The sequence below is a fragment of the Macaca nemestrina genome, chromosome 1, assembly GCF_043159975.1.
Source record: "Macaca nemestrina isolate mMacNem1 chromosome 1, mMacNem.hap1, whole genome shotgun sequence".
NCBI classification, from domain to species: domain Eukaryota; kingdom Metazoa; phylum Chordata; class Mammalia; order Primates; family Cercopithecidae; genus Macaca; species Macaca nemestrina.
In genome coordinates, this window is record NC_092125.1 from 104,015,252 (window position 1) to 104,034,955 (window position 19,704).

Sequence of the window (19,704 nt, forward strand, 5' to 3'; positions counted from 1 at the left end):
TGTAATAAGGGAGTTGCTTAATAAATAGGTTATCATATGAAAGCTGTCTGTATTTTATAGTCTCACCAAGCAGCTTCTCACCCTCTTTTTTTAAAGACAGGGTCTTGCTCTGTCACCCAGGCTGGAGTACAGTGGCACAATCACGGCACACTGTAGTCTCAAACACCCAGGCCCAAGCCATGCTTGCATCTCAGGCTCCCAAGTAGCTGGGACTACAGGCGCATGCCACCACGCCCAGCTAATTTTTAATTTTTTTAATTTTTTGAAGACAGGGTCTTGCTATGTTGCCCAGGCTGCTCTCCAACTCCTGCGCTCAAGTGATCCTCCTGCCTCGGCCTCCCAAAGTGCTGGGATTACAGGCGTGAGCCACCATGCCCAGCCTACCAAGCAGTTTTTTGAGTGCAGAAAATATAAGTTATCTCTGTACCATCCCTCCTCACACTTACACCCATTTTATGACATGATCCTAAACTCCATACATAAATTCTGTGTCTAACATTCCCACTGCACAGGTTGAGAGAGAGTATTGTACACATCACTTTTGTTTTTTTTTTTTTTGAGAGAGTCTCACTCTTGTCGCCCAGGCGGGGGTGCAATGGCATGATCTCCGCTCATTACAACCTCTGCCCCCAGGTTCAAGTGGTTCTCCTGCCTCACTAGCTGGGATTACAGGCACCCGCCACCACGCCTGGCTAATTTTTGTATTTTTAGTGGAGACTGGGTTTCACCATGTTAGTCACGCTGGTCTGGAACTCCTGACCTCAGGTGATCTGCCCACCTTAGCCTTCCAAAGTGCTGGGATTATGGGCGTAAGCCACCACTCCCGGCCAACACATAACATTTTAACTTGTATCTTTATCTCTAAATCTTTGATTTTTTCCTCTTTCATAGTCCTTCATCTTCCCAAAAATAGGCTTAACCTTTGACTAATCTAAAAGCTTGGATGGAGCCAGGTGTGGTGGTCCACTCCTGTAGTCCCAGCTACTTGGGAGCTAAAGTGGAAAGACTGTTTGAGGGCAGGAGTTCCACATCAGCCAGGGCAGCAGTGAGACCCCGACAATAAAAAAATTTTAAAAAGCTTAGAAGGTTCCAGAATGATGTCAAAATAAGTCTCAAATTCCTTAGCATAACAATCTAGACCACTGTGATGACTTCAGCCTACCTTTGTAATTTCATTTATAACCATATGACCATGCTAAAACAAGTCACTTTTATGCCTCTATACTTCTGCTCATTCTACTTCAACTTCCCTCTCCCCATTTAAATCCTCCCATTCATCAAACCTCAACTCAAATGTCACATCCTCAGTGAAAATTTGCCAGACACCTCCAGTCAAAAGTAATTCTCTTTCCTTTCTGCTAATAGCACTCTTGTATTGCACGGCAATTTTATTACATTGCCTTGAGTTGTACTCCTGCCTACTGTTAACTGAGTATCTATTAGATGTCAGGCAATACAGTATTATATATGTACTAGTTTTAAACCTAGAAATCCTAGAAGATAGGCAGAATATTATCAACCCTTTGTTATGATGGGGAAGACAAGGTTCAGGGAAGCTGAGTAATTTTGATTAAGGTCACAAAGTTTTAGGCGGTGAACTGGAATTCACATCCAAGTTTGTCTCTATTTAAAAAAAAATTGTATCATGTTATGTTATACATGTTTGTCTCCTAGGCTACACGCTTAGAAGAGAAGGGGTTAGATTTTATTCATTTTTGTATCTCCCTCTCTGAGTACTTAACACACTACAAAGTACTTAGCCCTTTGCCCTGGAATAAAGAATCTGAAACTGAAAACATGCAATGAGAGAGTACGTAGAGCATCCACGAAGTAAAGTAAATGCTCTATAGGAAATTCAGTGAAGTATACACAGAAACCTCTGAACCATTACTTGTAGATTTTAATATAAAGTAACTGTCAAGTACTAGAGTTGCTCCAGCTCTGTCTGAGAATGTATGACTGTAAATTACAGCAGAAGGAGCAATGCTTGGGAAATATCCAAATATCCAAATCGTTCTCTACATTTCTCAGCCTTCCTTGAAGAAACGGGAGAGGTCATGTGATTCCTTTGGCTAAAGACCTATGAATGGAAATAACTTGTGTCATTGCGTCCTTTCTAGTCAGAGCCAATTAAGTGTGAGGTATAAATTATCTCTCCCTCCCCATCTTAAAAGCTACATGTTGAGATGTATCCCAAGAAGGTAAACTTTTGTCCCTCCATCCAGACTTCAATCTTGCTTGCAAAGCCTTTTAGAAAGATAGGAACAGAAAAACAAAGCAAAACACATGCACACAACACAAACAATACCCTTTGTGTTGGGCCACTGAGAATACAAGGCTTGTTACTTCAGCACTGCAATCTGAATAATATACCCTAGTACTACTTAAATGCTACTCAATTTTATCTACTGGAGAGAAAGCACCATGTCTCTTTACAAAGCAAAGTGGAAAACAAACTATTCAAGGGCCACAAGGTGGTGCTATTTCTACAGTAATGTGATGACATTTTTGTTATACTTTTTTTTGGACATAGGGTGTAGTCTTGCTATATTGCCCAGGCCAGTCTCAAATCCTGCGCCCACATGATCATCCTGCTTCAGCCTCTCAAGTAGCTGAAACTACAGGTAATTTTTGAAGCAAATTAAAAGCTAGCAAAATGGAATCTTTTTTTTTTTTTTTTTGAGATGGAGTTTTGCTCTTGTTGCTCAGGCTGGAGTGCAATGGTGTGATCTTGGCTCACTGCAACCTCTGTCTCCCGGGTTCAAGCGATTCTCCTGTCTCAGCCTCCCGAGTAGCTGGGACTACAGACATGTGCCACCATACCTGGCTAATTTTGTATTTTTAGTAGTGATGGGGTTTCTCCATGTTGGTCAGGCTGGTCTCGAACTCCCGACCTCAGGTGATCTACCTGCCTCAGCCTCCCAAAGTGCTGGCATTACAAGTGTCAGCCACCATGCCTGGCCTACAGCCAAATGGAATCTTTAGTTCTTTAAGTTTTATATATCACTCAAGTAGACTGTTGTTTCCAGAGAAAACAACCATGTGTACAACTGCCTCTGTATAGTTCCAGAATGAACATCCTGCAGTGTCTGAAAGAGCATTTGTGGGCCAATCTAGAAGGTCACTGTGATGGTTAATATTAAGTGTCAACTTGATTGGATTAAAGGCTGTAAAGTATTGTTCCTGCATGTGTCTGTGAGGGTGTTGCCAAAGGAGATTCACATTTGAGTCAGTGGACTGGGAGAGGCAGACCCACCCTCAATGTTTCACCAACTAATTACCTGCCAGGGCAGCTAGAATAAAGCAGGCAGAAGAAGGTGCTGACTTGCTGAGTCTTCCAGCCTTCATCTTTCTCCTGGGCTAGATGCTTCCTGCCTTCGAACACTGGACTCTGAAGTTCTTCAGCTTTTGGACTCTTGGACTTACAACAGTGATTTGCCAGGGGCTCTCAGGCCTTTAGCCACAGACTAAAGGCTGCACTGTCAGCTTCCCTACTTTTGAAATTTTGGGACTTGGACTGGCTTACTTGCTCCTCAGCTTGCTCATGGCCTACTGTGGGACTTCGCCAGATGGTGTGACTCAACACTCCTTAACAAACTCTCCTTCATATATACTTCTATCCTATTAGTGCTGTCCCTGTAGAGAACCCTGACTAATACAGTCACCCTGAACCAAACTAAAAAAAAAAACCCAAAACTTTCTCTCACCACACGCAGCTAATTTTTGTATTTTTAGGAGAGACAGGGTTTCACTATGTTGGCCAGGCTGGTCTCAAACTCCCGACCTCGGGTGATCTGCCTGCCTCGGCCTCCCAAAGTGCTGGGATTACAGGCATGAGCCACCGGGCCCAGCCGATAAAGGAAATTTATTTTAGCCTTGTAATATGATCAGTTGAGTCCAGAATCCATCCCTCTGCTGATCCTTGCTTTCATTTCATTTTATAATAATGGGTTATTTCATGTATTCATATATAGGCCTGAGGGAAGGGGGCACATGCAGGGAGAGCCATACAGGAGGAAGGGCTCCTCTTCTAGGAAATCTAATCTGTAATTAAATAATCAGCTGAAAATGACCAAGTCTTTCTGGCTCAGTTCTGAGCCTTATCAGGATCTCCTACTGACTCGACTAACCCACCTCAGGTGCTCCTCTTTGGTGCTGTCAGAGCACCGCGCTGAAATAGTCATTTATTCATGATTCTACTGGACTATAAGCTTCTGGAGAACATGGACCATAAAATGCAATAGAGCACAGTGGTTAGGCCACAGGCTTTGATGTCAAACAGACCTGGCACCTCGTGTGGGCTTTGCAGCCTCACAGACTATTTCCTCAGGTAAGTTACCTAGCTAATCTCATCTTTAGTTTCTACATCTGTGAAACAAGGATATTATCTCGTTCATGGGTTGATCATGAGGATTAAAAAACTGAAGCACTTAGTGTATTACCTGGCACATAATAATACCCAACAAATAATAACTATTATTAGTGAAATGAAGCATCTTAGAATTCTGAGTACCTGCCATATAGAAGGTACTGAAGGCTGGGCACAGTGGCTCATGCTTGTAATCCCAGCACTTTGGGAGGCCGAGGTGGGCAGATCACGAAGTCAGGCGTTTGAGACCAGGCCGGCTAATACAATGAAACACGGTTTCTGCTAAAAACACAAAAATTAGCTGGGCATGGTGGCACGCACCTGTAGTCCCAGCTACTCGGGAGGCTGAGGCAGAAGAAATGCTTGAACCCGGGAGGTGGAGGTTACAGTGAGCTGAGATTGCACTACTGCACACTCCAGCCTGGGTGACACAGTGAGACTCCGTCTCAAAAAAACAAAAAAAAACAAAAAAAAACAAAGTACTGAACAACTATTTGGTGAAAAAATGAAGCAAACCAGCAGAATGGTCTTTTTCATGTACAATTTTATTTTTTATTCTAATCTAGATGCTAAAGCTGTAAATTGGCAACTTGTTTTTCTTTTAAATACTTCATTAAGGGATGATAACCATTCTCTAGTTGGCTAGAGAAATAAAGTCATAAAGATAATTACAGTCGAACTTACTTATGTTTTCTGGAAAAATATTAATTCTCCTATCCCATGGTAAATTCTCAAGCACAATTATTCTACTGAAACCTGTTACATATGAAGTTTTCCAGAGCATTTCACTCTAGATACAATGAATCCATCTAAAAATAAGAACCCAGGAACCTAAAGGCAATATGCACAGTGTTCAGGTCAGTCAGGACTCACCTTATGGATCCTAGAGATAAGCCTTGTTATTCCTTTCAGCATCATCCTTGCACTCTTAAAACAAAAAAAAATGAAAAGGTAAACCACAAATGGGAAAAGCTATTTGCAACATGGAAAACTGACAATAGATTAATAGGGATTAATAATCTATATTCATATCTAGAATAGATAAAGAATGCCTACAGCTTCATAAAGAAAAATGAGCAAAAGACATAAACTGGTATTTCACAGAAAAGAAAACACAAAAGGCTAGTGAACCCATGAAAAGATTTTTGAACCTCATTACAAATCAGGGAAATGCTAATTAAAATGATGAAAACCAGATACCATTCACAATCATCATACTGGGAAAATTAAAAAGTCAGGCAGGACACAGTGGCTCACACCTACAATCCCAACACTTTTGGAGGAACACTTTGCGGGGCTGAGGTGGGTGGACTGCTTGAGCCCAGGAGTTCAAGACTGGCCTTGGCAACAGAGTGAGACCCTATCTTTACAAAAAATATAAAAATTAATAGGGCATGGTAGTGCATGTCTGTGGTCCCAGCTCCTCGGGAGGCTGAGGCAGGAGGATCACTTGAGCTTAGGAGGTGAAGGTCACAGTGAGCTGAGATGCACTACATTCCAGCATGGATGACAGAGACCACCTCAAAAAAAAAAGAAAAGAAAATAGGCCAGGTGTAATAGCTCATACCTGTAATCCCAGCACTTTGGGAGGTCAAGGTGGGCAGATCACTTGAGGTCAGGAGTTCGAGACCAGCCTGGCCAACATGGTAAAACTTCGTCTCTACCAAAACATATTTTAAAAAATGAGTTGGAGGCCAGGTGCAGTGGCTCACGCCTGTAATCCCAGCACTTTGGGAGGCCAAGGTGGGCGGATCACGAGGTCAGGAGATTGAGATGGTCCCGGCTAACATGGGGAAACGCTGTCTCTACTAAAAATACAGAAAAATTAGTCAGGCGTGGTGGCGGGCGCCCGTAGTCCCAGGTACTTGGGAGGCTAAGGCAGGAGAATAGCATGAACCTGGAAGGCGGAGCTTGCAGTGAGCTGAGATCACGCCACTGCACTCTAGCCTGGGAGACAGAGCAAGACTCTGTCTCAAAACAAAAAAAAAAATTAGTCAGGAGTGGTGATACGTACCTGTAGTCCCAGCTACTCTGGAGGCTAAGGCAGGAGGATTGCTTGCATCCAAGAGGTAGAGGTTGCAGTGAGCTGATATCACACCACTGTACTCTAGCCCAGGCGACAGAGTAAGAATCTGTCTCAAAAAAAAAAAAAAGAAAAAGAACTAAAAAGTCAGACAATAGCAAATGTTAAATAGGCTGTGAAATATTACATTGTATTAAACTTTCATACATGTCAATGAAAGTATAAATACAAGTATCTTTGCAAAGTTGAAAATGCACAAACCAGGCCAGGCGAGGTTGCTCGTGACTGTAATCCCAGTACTTTGGGAGGCCATGGCAGGTGGATCACCTGAGGTCATGAGTTCAGGACCAGCCTGGCCAACATGGTGAAACCCAATCCCTACTAAAAATACAAAAAATTAGCTGGGCGTGGTGGTACGCACCCATAATCCCAGCCACTCAGGAGGCAGAGGCAGGAGGATCACTTGAACCTGGGAGACAGAGGTTGCAGTGAGCCGAGATCGCGCCATTGCACTCCAGACTGGGCAAAAAGAGTGAAACTCTGTCTCAAAAAAAAAAAAATGAAAGTGGGGGTAAATGCTGCAAAAGCCGGCCGGGCGCAGTGGCTCACACCTGTAATCTCAGCACTTTGGGCAGCTGAGGCGGGCGGATCACCTGAGGTCAGGAGTTTGAGACCAGTCTTGGCAAGACAGTGAAACCCCATCTCTACTAAAATACAAACAAACAAACAAAAAATTAGTCGGGGTCGGGGGCAGCGTGCGCCTGTAATACCAGCTAGTCAGGAGGCTGAGACAGGAGAATCGCTTGAACCCGGGAGGCAGAGGTTGCAGTGAACTGAGAATGGACCACTGCACTCCAGCCTGGGTGACAGAGCAAGACTCCATCTCAAAAAATAAATTAATTAATAAATAAAATAAAATACACAAGCCCATGACCCAGCTATTCTACTCCTTGGTACTTACTCTAGAAAAACACTTCTACGGCCAGGCACGGTGGCTCATGCCTGTAATCCCAGCACTTCGGGAGGCCAAGGCGGGTGGATCACCTGAGGGTAGGAGTTTGAGACCAGCCTGGCAAACATGGTGAAACCCTGTCTCTACTAAAAATACAAAAAATTAGCTGGACGTGGTGGTATATGCCTGTAATCCCAGTTACTCAGGAGGCTGAGGCAGGAGAATCGCTTGAACCCAGGAGGTGGAGGTTGCAATGAGCCGAGATCATGCCATTGCACTCCAGCCTGGGCAGCAAGAGTGAAACTCTGTCTCAAAACAAAAACAAAAACATTTCTACATGTACACTGGGAAATAGATATATGGAGGTTCATACTAGCAGAGTATGAATTGTAAAAAAACTGTAGAAAAACCAAATGTCCCTTAGTAGAACAGTACATAGAGACAGTCATAAAATGGAATATTAGAAAGCAATTAAATGAAAAAATTACCATTGCATGCATCAATATGGATCTCAAAAATGAATACTGAGTGAACACTATTTGGCATGACATAACATACAAAATTCAAAACCAAAAAGCTTCTTTAATTATTTGGCGGATATAAATAGGAAAACTGAAACAAAAAGGCAAGAGAATGATAAAAACAACATTTAGAATAATGGTTACTTCTGGGGAGAAAGAAAAGGGAAAAAGATTGGGGCAGGGCACATAAGGAAACTGATAATAAACTATTACTAACACTGGATAATAGATACATGAGAATTTATTAATAATTTTCATATCATGTGTATTATATTCATTCTTTTGTATACAGGAAATATTTAATTTAAAAGCCCAAATCTTTTGGAGCTAAGAGGTTTAAAATACTTAAATGTAACTCTCAAAATCCAGTAGTTATAGAATAACTGAATTAGCCGGGCGCGGTGGCTCACGCCTGTAATCCCAGCACTTTGGGAGGCCGAGACGGGCGGATCACGAGGTCAGGAGATCGAGACCATCCTGGCTAACATGGTGAAACCCCGTCTCTACTAAAAAGAAGTACAAAAAACTAGCCGGGCAAGGTGGCGGGCGCCTGTAGTCCCCAGCTACTCGGGAGGCTGAGGCGGGAGAATGGCGTAAACCCGGGAGGCGGAGCTTGCAGTGAGCGGAGATCCGGCCACTGCACTCCAGCCTGGGCGACAGAGCGAGACTCCGTCTCAAAAAAAAAAAAAAAAAAAAAGAATAACTGAATTAAACATCTATGTAATTAATTAGTTCATTTTGGCTATCTTTTTTTGTTTGTTTGTTTTGTTTTGGTTGTTTTGAGATGGGGTTTTGCTCTTGTTGCCCAGGCTGGAGTGCAACGGCATGATCCCGGCTCACTGCAACCTCCACCTCCCGGGTTAAAGCGATTCTCCTGTCTCAGCCTCCTGAGTAACTGGAGTTAGAGATGCCAGCTACCACGCCCAGTTAATTTTTATATTTTTTAGTAGAGACAGTGTTTCACCATGTTGGCCAGGCTGGTCTCGAACTCCTGACCTCAGGTGATCCACCTGCCTCGGCCTCTCAAAGTGCTGGGATTACAGGCATGAGCTACCACACCTGACACCTTGGCTATCATTTTCACCTTTCTTTATTTTATTTTTTATTTTTTGAGATGAAGTCTTGTTTTGTCACCCAAGCTGGAGTGCAGTGGTGTGATCTTGGTTCACTGGAACCTTGCCTCCTGGGTTCAAGCAATTCTCCTGCCTCAGCCTCCTGAGTAGCTGGGACTACAGGCACACACCACCATGTCCAGCTAATTTTTGTATTTTTAGTAGAAACGGGGTTTCACCATGTTGGCCAGGCTGGTCTTGAACTCCTTGACCTCAGGTGATCCTCCCACTTCGGCCTCCCAAAGTGTTGAGATTACAGGCGTGAGCCACCGCACCCTGACACACCTTTTACAACCCAAATCTTTAAAGCAACAATAATAAAAAACCATAGAGTTACAACCAATTAACCCAACAGTTACTGAGCACCTACTGTGTGTCAGGCTCTGTGAATACAATGGTGAACAAACTATTACAGTCCCTGATCTTATAGTCAAGGAATTTATAGTACAGTCAAGAGAATCACATAGGCTGGGCATGGTGACTCATGCCTGTAATATCAGCCCTCTGGGAGGCTGGGGTGAGAAGACTGCTTGAGCCCAGGAGTTTGAGACCAGCTTGGGTAACAGTAAGACCACCAATTCCACAAAAAAAAGAAAAAAATTAATTAGTTGGCCATGGTGGTGCAGGACTAGTCGTAGCTACTTAGGAGGCTGAGGCAAAAGGATCACGTGAGGCCAGGAGTTAAAGGCTACAGGGAGCTATGATCATGCCACTGTACTCCAGCCTGCATGATACAGTCAGATCTGGTCTAAATAAATAGATAAATACATGAAAAGAGGCCAGGTGCGGTGGTTCATACCTGTGATCCTAGTACTTTGGGAGGCTGAGGTGGATGGACTACCTGAGCTCAGGAGTTCAAGACCAGCCTGGACCATATGGTAAAACCCCATCTCTACTAAAATACAAAAAATTAGCCTGGCAAGGTGGTGCATGCCTTTAGTCCCAGCTACTCAGGAGGCTGAGGCGGGAGAATCGCTTGAACCCGGGAGGCAGAGGTTGTAGTGAGCTGAGATTGCACCACTGCACTCCAGCCTAGGCGACAGAGCAAGACTCCATCTCTAAAAAACAAATAAATAAATAAATAAAATTTAAAAAATAAATAAAAAGAGAATCACACAAATTCCTTTAATTTTATTTCCTTTCAGTTTTTTCTTTCTTTTCTTTTTTTTTTTTTTTTTTTTTTGAGACAGGGTCTCACTTGGTTGCCCAGGATGGAGTGCAGTGGTAAGATCACAGCACACTGTAGCCTCAAACTCTTGGGTTCAAGTGATCCTCCTTCCTCAGCCTTTCAAGTAGCTGGGAATATAGGTGTCATTGCCTGGCATATTAAAAAAAATTATTTTTTTTTGGTAGACATAACACTTGCTATGGTGCCCAGGATGGTCTTGAACTCCTGGGCTCAAGTGATCCTCCTGCCTCAGCATCCCAAAGTGCTGGGATTACAGGCGTGAGCCACCATGCTCTGCTTCAACTCTATCACATTTGTTATTCTTCTTGAGACAGGGTCTTGCTCTGTCATCCAGGTTGGAGTACAGTGGTACAATCACAGCTCACTGCAGCCTCGAACTCCCCTGCTTAAGCGATCTTCCCACCTCAGCCTCCCAAGTAGCTGGGATTACAGGCACGTGCCACTGTATTTTGTAGAGACAGGGTCTCACTATGTTGCCAGGCATGGTCTTGAACTCCTGGACACAAGTGATCCTCCCACCTCAGCCTCTCAAAGTGCTGGGATTACAGGTATGAGCCATCGCACTTGGCCTTAAATATACTGGATTTGTTTATCTCTGAGATGGAATCTCGCTCTGTTGCCCAGGCTGGAGCACAGGGGCATGATCTCGGCTCACTGCAACATCCACTTCCCGAGTTCAAGCAATTCTCCTGCCTCAGCCTCCCAAGTACCTGGGACTACAGGCGCCCACTACCACGCCAGCTAATTTTTGTATTTTTAGTAGATACAGGGTTTCGTCATGTTGGCTAGGCTGTTCTCGAACCCTTGACCTTAAGTGATCCTCCCGCCTCGGCCTCCCAAAGTATTGGGATTACAAGTGTGAGCCACCATGCCCAGCCATACTATTTAATGGAGATGCCAAAGCACTCCTAAACTCAGTCATTCAAGAAGTGTATGACATGATTCCACATGCCCACACTATATAGTCTACAGTGGTGAATAAGACTGGGATGGTCTCTACTGGCCTGCCTGCCTTTTTACTTGTGGGATTTCAGGGCTCCTTTTCTAGAGTGCAATGTCACTCCAATAGTATTTGACCTGCCCCACTGTGCTCCCCAGATCTTCTCAATGCTCCCCAGCACAACCACTACTGGAAGAGCTGTGGACTACGAAGCAGGCTGGATACTGGAGAGGAAGGAGTGTGTGACATGGTCCAGATGCACTTCTTTCCACAGGTGTGCCTGTGGACACTGGAGCTATTATTTTGCCTATATTATAGACACTATGAGAAATGATGGTCAGAATGTGTAATCAGCTTTCATTCTAGGACACTATCATCTTGAACCCAAACTAAAATAAATGATCTACCAGCATCCAGTCTTAAACATTTTCTCCACTGAAGCCTTGCTTAAAATTCTTCAGTATTAGGCCGGGCGCGGTGGCTCAAGCCTGTAATCCCAGCACTTTGGGAGGCCGAGACGGGTGGATCACGAGGTCAGGAGATCGAGACCATCCTGGCTAACACGGTGAAACCCCGTCTCTACTAAGAAATACAAAAAACTAGCCGGGCGAGGTGGCGGGCGCCTGTAGTCCCAGCTACTCGGGAGGCTGAGGCCGGAGAATGGCGTGAACCCGGGAGGCGGAGCTTGCAGTGAGCTGAGATCCGGCCACTGCACTCCACACTCCAGCCTGGGCTACAGAGCGAGACTCCGTCTCAAAAAAAAAAAAAAAAAAATTCTTCAGTATTTCCTCACTACTTTATTATTTTTTGAGTTCGGGTCTCAGTCTGTTGCCTAAGCTGGAGTGCAGTGGCGCAATCTCGGCTCACTGCAGCCTCTAACTCCTAGGCTCAAGTAATCCTCCTTCCTCAGCCTCCTAAGTAACTGGGACTACAGGCACGTGCAACCACCTGGTGGCTAATTTTTTATTTTTATAGAGATGGGGTCTGGCTATGTTGCTTGGGCTGGTCTCTAACTCCTGGCCTCAAGTGATCTTCCTGCCCTGGCCTCGCAAAGTGCTGGGATTGCAAGCGTGAGTCACTATGCCTGGCCCTCACTAGTTTTCAAGTTAAAAAAAAAAGTCTAGGTAGGGCACAGTGGCTCATGCCTCTGGGAGGCCAAGTCAGGTGGATCATGAGGTCAGAAGATCGAGACCATCCTGGCTAACACAGTGAAACCCCATCTCTACTAAAAATACAAAAAATTAGCCAGGTGTGGTGGCGGGCACCTGTAGTCCCAGATACTCGGGATGCTGAGGCAGGAGTATTGCTTGAACCCAGGAGGCAGAGGTTGCAGTGAGCCAAGATCATGCACTGCACTCTAGTCTGGGTGACAGAGCAAGACCCTGTCTTAAGAAAAAACTTGTCAAGCTGATTTGGTTTGGCTATGTCCCCACCCAAATCTCATCTTCAATTGTAACTCCCATAATTTCCATGTGTTGTGGGAGGGACCCCATGGTAGATAATTGAATCATGGAGGTGGTTTCCCCATACTGTTCATGTGACAGTGAATACATCTCACAAGATCTGATGATTTAATAAGGTGTTTCCCCTTTCGCTTGGCTCTCATGCTCTGTTGCCTGCCACCATGTAAGATGTGACTTGCTCCTTGTTGCCTTCTGTCATGATTGTAAGACCTCCCCAGCCACATGGAATTATGAGTCCATTACACCTCTTTTTCTTAATAAATTATCCAGTCTTGGGTATGTCTTTATCAGCAGCATGAAAATGGACTAATATACAGGCTAACCTCAAAATTCATATGGAAATGCAATAGACCTAGAATAGCCCAGGTATTCTTGAAAAAGAACAAATTTGGAGGCCTCATACATCCTAATTCCAAAACTTACTACAAAGCTACAGTAATCAAGATAGTGTGGTATTGGCATACATTTACATCATGGTCAACTGATTTTTTTTTTTTTTGAAACGGAGTCTCGTTCTGTCACCCAGGCTGAAGTGCAGTGGCGCCATCTCAGCTCACTGCAACCTCTGCCTCCTGGATTCAAGCAATTCTCTGCCTCAGCCTCCTGAGTAGCTGGGATTACAGGTGCCCACCATCACACCTGGCTAATTTTTTGTATTTTTAGTAAAGACAGAGTTTCACCATCTTGGCCAGGCTGGTCTTCAACTCCTGACCTCATGATCCACCAGCCTTGGCCTCCCAAAGTACTGGCATTACAGGCATGAGCCAACACGCCCTGCCTGGTCAACTGATTTTCAACATGGATGCCAAGACAATTCAATGAGGAAAGAATAGGGTCTTCAACAAATGCTGTTGGGACGACCTGAAATTCACCCACAAAAGAATGAAAATGGACCCCTACCTTACATTATATACACAAATGAACTCAAAATAGATCATAGATCTACTCATAAAAGCTCCAGGTACAAAACTTGCAGGGGCAAGTTTTTGAATTTTTTTTTTTTTTTTTTTTTTTTTTTTGAGCCAGAGTTTCGCTCTGTCACCCAGGCTGGAGTGCAGTGGCGTGATCTTGGCTCATCAGCTCACTGCAACCTCTGCCTCCTGGGTTCATGCCATTCTCCTGCCTTAGCCTCCCTAGTAGCTGGGACTACAGGCACCCACCACCACGCCTGGCTAACTTTTTGTATTTTTTTTAGTAGAGACGGGGTTTCCCCCTGTTAGCCAGGATGGTCTCAATCTCCTGACCTCGTGAACCACCTGCCTTGGCTTCCCAAAGTGCTGGGATTACAGGCGTGAGCCACTGGGCCCGGCCCAAGTTTTCTAATTTTCTACAGAAAAAAGTAAATCTTCATTATAATGTGTTATGCAATGGTTTCTTAACCATAACATCAAAAGCACAAGCAAAAAAACTAAAAATGGAGAACTGAATTTTATCCAAATCAGACACTTGTACTTCAAAGGATACCAAAAAATAAGTGAAAGCCCACAGAATGGGAGAAAATATTTGCAAATCACACAAAACTTAACTTATATCCATAATATATAAAGAAGTCTTACAACTTAACAATAAAAAGTCAACTCAAGGCCAGGTGCAGTGGCTCATGCCTGTAATCCCAGCACTTTGGGAGGCCAAGGTGGGCAGATCATGAGGTCAAGAGATTGAGACCATCCTGGCCAACATGGTGAAACCCTGTCTCTACTAAAAATACAAAAATTAACTGGGCATGGTGGTGCACGCCTATAGTCCCAGCTAGTGGGGAGGCTGAGGTAGGAGAATCACTTCAACCCAGGTGGAGGCTGCAGTGAGCCAAGATCATGCTACTGCACTCCAGCCTGGCGACAGAGTGAGACTCTGTCTCAAAAAAAAAAAAAAAAAAAAAAAAGAAGCAACTCAATTTAAAAAATAGGCAAAAGGGTCAGGTGCAGTGGCTCATACCTGTAATTCTCACACTTTGGGAGGCTGAGATGGGAGAACTGCTTAAGCCCAGGAGTTTGAGACCAGCCTGGGCAACATAATGAGACCCTGTCCTCTACCAAAAATTTAAAAAATTAGCCAGGTGTGGTGGTGTGAGCCTGTGGTCCTAGCTACTTGGGAGGCTGAGGTGGGAGGATCACCTGGAACTGGGAGCTTCAGGCTGCAGTGAGTTGTGATCACACTGCTGCACTCCAGCCCAGGTAACAGAGTAAGACCCTGCCTCAAATTAAAAAAATAAAAAGGAAAAATATTTGAATAGGCATTTCTCCAGAGTAGTTATACAAATGGCCAATAAGCACATGAAAAGAAGTTCAACATTACTAGTCATTAAGTGTTGGGAAAAAGGCTTATGGGGTGCCTGTATAAACTGGCTATAAAAATACGGGACAATAAGTTGTGGAAAGCCACAAGAAGCCTCTGAGGAGGAAGTTCTTCTTATCACTATTATGTTCCCATGCTCTGAGCGCATCCTGCTCTCCTATCTACAAACACTGTGCTCAAGAAGAAGGATGCTCCTTTGAAGCACTGGAATGTGGCTAGATATGCAGGCTCCTAGTTAAGCCCACTCCCACCAGCTAACTAAAGATATGTTGTTTGAGTACAAAGGAGATTCACTTAAACTGCCACTGCTACAGATTACGTGTATGACGTACTGCCTCCCTTTCACTGTTTTGCTCTGAACATCTGCTTCTTAGATCTAAGTGACTGTACTCAGTAAATAGTGTGAAGACCAGAACTCTGGGCCTTTTGCAGCCTCCATTTTGTGACTGGCTTCCTGGATCCCACCTTTATGAACTCTTAACCTGTCTCTTCTTATTCCTTTGTTGCCACCGGACTTCGGATACCCTATGGATGGTGTTGAGGCTGGTCCCCAACATTATGGCGCCCAATGTGGGGCCCGAAAGAATCCAGTGAAGGAACACTCGAGCGTGTGAAATGGAGGATCGACAGACAAAGGACTCGCCAGGACGAAAAGGTTTTAAGCTCTGCAGGTAAGCGTGGCACTCCGAGAAAGCTAGGGACACAAATGGGACAAACTGAAAGTAAGTACGCCATGCATTTGAGCTTGCTATGGCAGATCTTGAAGCATGGTGGGGTAAAAGTTGATACGAAAAATCTTATGGATTTGTTTTATGCTGTGGAACAACTTTGCCCTTGGTTCCTGGAACAGAGAACTTTGGAATTGAAAGATTGGGAGAGAGTTGGAAAGGACCTTAAAAGAGCACATAGAAAGGGAAAGGAAATTCCTTTGCCTGCTTGGTCAGTTTGGTCATTGGTGCGTGCAGCACTGGAGCCTTTTCAGATAGATGATGAGGCTGAGTCAGAGGAGGAGAGGCAGGAGTTTAATGATCAGGCCTCTGAACCGCCTCTGCCAAGTACTAACAAAAAGGGAGAGTCCAGAGTGTTGCTGGAAGTCCGGGACCCCGAACAGAGGGACCGGCTGAAGCCATGGCGAAGAACATAAATTGTGAAGATTTCATGGACATTTGTTAGTTCCCCAAATTAATACTTTTATAATTCCTTATGCCTATCTTTACTGCAATCTCTGAACATAAACTGTGAAGATTTCATGGACATTTATGACTTCCCAATCAATACTCTTAATTTCCTATGCCTGTCTTTAATCTCTTAATCCCGTCATCTTCCTAAACTGAGGATGTATGTTGCCTCAGGACCCTGTGTTGATTGTGTTACCTGCACAAATTGTTTGTAAAGCATGTGTGTTTGAACAATATGAAATCTGGGCACCTTGAAAAGAACAGGATAAAAGCAATTTTCAGGGAACAATGGAGATAACCATAAAGTCTGACTGCCTGAGGGGCCGGGCAGAACAGAGTCATACTTCTCTTCTTTCAGAAAGCGAATAGGAGAAATATTGCTGAATTCTTTCCTCAGCAAGGAATAACCCTGGGAAAACAAATGCATTCCCAGGGAGAGGTCTGTAAAATGGCCACTCTGTGAGTGTCTGTCTTACGCAGTTGTAGATAAGGGATGAAATATGCCCGGGTCTCCTGCAGTGCCCTCAGGCTTGCTAGGATTAGGAAATTCCAGCCTGGCTAATTCTAGTCAGACTGGTTGTCTGCTCTCGAACCCTGTTTCCTGTTGCAGGACATGGACCTTCATCAGTAATTCTAGTTTTGCCCTGGCCTTATGATCTTGCTCTGCCTCTCTGCCCTTGTGATATTTTATTGTCTTTGAAGCATGTCATCTCTGTGACCCACTCCCTATTCGTACAACCCTCCCCCTTTGAAATCCATAATAAAAACTTGGTTTTGTGGCTCAGGGGCATCACAGGACCTGCCAAAATGTGATGTCACCCAGAGACCCAGTTGTAGAATTTCTCTCTTTTGTACTCTCTCTTTATTTCTCAGACCAGCCGACATTTACGGAAAATAGAAAAGAACCTACGTTGAAATATCGGGAGCTGGTTCCCCCGATACCAGAGGTGATTTCTGCCAATACCCCCAGTCTCCCTAAACCTATGCAGAAAATTGTTCAGCCCACAGCTCCTTCAGAGAAATGTCTGGAATGGCCACCTCCTCCTCAGCCGAGTGAGTGCAGGGGGAGGGAGCCTGAAACTCGGCTCACCGCGCCCATTACTGCCCAACCCACAGTTCACTATGGTGAAGGAGCAATTCAGGCTCGCCCTGAAGTATCCTGTTTGGGTTGAACAGTGACGGCTCCCTCAGGAAAACTTGGGGGTGCTCCATGAAATAGTTAAAAAACTACTAGAAAAAGGATATATTTCACCCACTTTCTCTCCTTGGAATTCCCCAGTATTTGTGATTTTAAAAAAATGTATGGTAGATGGCGCAGGCTGACTGACTTGCGGGAGGTCAACACTGTAATTCAACCGATGGGAGCTTTACAACCAGGACTCCCATCCCCCACCATGCTCCCTAAAGACTGGCTGCTTGTTATTATAGATTTAAAAGACTGCTTCTTTACAATTCCTTTAGCAGAGACAGATTTTGAAAAATTTGCCTTTACTATTCCTGCCATTAATAACAAAGAACCTGCAGCCAGATATCATTGGAAGGTTTTATCCCAAGGTATATTAAACAGTCCCACAGTTTGTCAAACTTTTGTAGGCAAAGCTATCCAGCTTGTTGGAGATTAACTTCTAGATTGTTACATCATTCATTACATGAATGACATACTATGTGCAACAGAAAAATAGAGACCAACTTATTCAACGTTATTCATCTTTGCAAAAGGCAATTACAAATGCTGGATTGCTTATAGCACCTAACAAAATTCAAACAACACTTCCTTTTCAATATTTGGGGATGCAAGTACAAGATAGAGCCATTAAGCCTCAAAAGGTTCAAATCAGAAAAGATTCTTTAAAAACCTTAAATCATTTTCAAAAATTGTTAGGAGATAATCACTGGATTCACCCCACCTTAGGAATTTCTACTTATGCTATGTCTCATATTTTCTCAATATTGAGGGGAGATTCCAACTTACACAGTAAAAGAGAATTAATACCCATGGCCATGAATGAGTTAAGAGTAACTGAAAAAAAGTTCAGCAAGCCCAGGTCAGTAGGATTGACTCAGTCTTGCCTTTTCAATTCGTTGTGTTCCCTACTTCACACGCCCCAATGGGGGTTATTGTTCAAAATAATGATTTGGTTGAATGGTCTTTTTTGCCACATAATACCATGAAAACACTTACAGTATATGTAGGTCAGATGACAATTTTAATTGGACAGGCTCGTATGCAAATTGTTAAACTTTGTGGCACTGAGCCCAATAAGATTATAGTTCCAAAAAATAAAAATCAGGTTAAACAAGCATTTATTAACTCAGTTACATGGCAAGTTGATTTAGTAGACTTTATTGAATGTATTGATAATCATCATCCTAAAAATAAAATTTTACAGTCCTTAAATTTAACTACATAGGTTCTTCCAAAAATTACTCATGATGCCTCTTTGGAAGGAGCCATGATTGTTTTTACTGATGGCTCCAGTACTGGGAAAGCAGCATATATGGGACCTTGTGATAAAGTTATCCACACTAATTTTTCCTCAGCCCAAAGAGCTAAATTACAGGCAATGATTGCAGTATTAGAAGATTTTAATCAGCTAGTTAATACTGTTTCAGATTCAGCTTATGCTGTATAAGCTACTCGGCATATTGAAATTGTCTTAATTAAATATATTATTGATAAACAGCTTTATCAATTGTTCAACTCTTTATAAACAGCTGTGCATGCTAGGGATTTTTCTTTCTATATAAGCCATATCTGAGCACATACCAATCTTCCAGGACCCTTGACTGAGGCTAATGAGCAAGCTGACTTATTGGTTTCCCCCATACTTACTAATGCCCAAACTTTCCACTCATTAACACACCTTAATGCAGCAGGACTTAAAAACAAGTATTAAATTATGTGGAAACAGGCCAAGGACATTGTACAACATTGTCCTCAGTGCCAGGTACTAAAACTAGCACATCAAGGAAATGGTGTTAACCCTCGAGGGTTGGCACCTAACATGATCTGGCAAATGGACATCACCCACATTCCTGCATTTGGCACACTTTCTTATGTCCATGTGACCATAGATACATGTTCTCATTTTATACGGGCTACTTGTCAAACCAGCAAGACAACAACACATATAAAAAGACACTTGCTTTCCTGTTTTACTGTCATGGGAATTCCACAAAAATTAAAAACAGACAATGGACCAGGCTACTGTAGTAGATCTTTCCAAACATTTTTAAAACAATGGAGTATTGAACACAGTACAGTTATCCCCTGTAATTCTCAAAGGCAAGCGATTGTTGAGCGAGCCAATTGAACCTTAAAAATGCAATTACATAAATAGAAAATAGGGGGAGATATGGAATATTCCACCCCTCATATGCAATTACAGTTGGCTCATTACCTTAAAATTTTTTTTTTTTTTTTTTTTTTTTGAGAGGGAGTCTCGTGCTGTCGCCCAGGCTGGAGTGCAGTGGCCAGATCTCAGCTCACTGCAAGCTCCGCCTCCTGGGTTTGCGCCATTCTCCCGCCTCAGCCTCCCAAGTAGCTGGGACTACAGGCGCCCGCCACCTCGCCGGGCTATTTTTTTTTGTATTTTTTAGTAGAGACGGAGTTTCACCCTGTTAGCCAGGATGGTCTTGATCTCCTGACCTCGTGATCTGCC

The 19,704-nt window shown here is 43.6% G+C and overlaps 1 protein-coding gene across 8 annotated transcripts in view; it reads right to left on the reverse strand.

Moving 5' to 3' along the window:
* The window catches only part of LOC105498018 (death associated protein 3), a 55,480-nt gene that overhangs the window by 20,226 nt on the left and 15,550 nt on the right, over window positions 1–19,704 (reverse strand). For 5 of the 8 annotated variants that reach the window (XM_071084075.1, XM_071084089.1, XM_071084049.1 and 2 more), the window contains 2 exons: window positions 6,384–6,501; window positions 5,243–5,296 (listed from right to left, as the gene is read on the reverse strand). In XM_071084075.1, the coding sequence (XP_070940176.1) occupies window positions 5,243–5,287 (45 nt within the window). In that variant the 5' untranslated portion in view covers window positions 5,288–5,296; window positions 6,384–6,501. Of the gene's footprint in view, window positions 1–5,242; window positions 5,297–6,383; window positions 6,502–7,003; window positions 7,089–19,704 lie in introns of those variants that run through there. The other 3 variants (XM_071084084.1, XM_071084087.1, XM_071084077.1) reach the window with 2 other exon arrangements.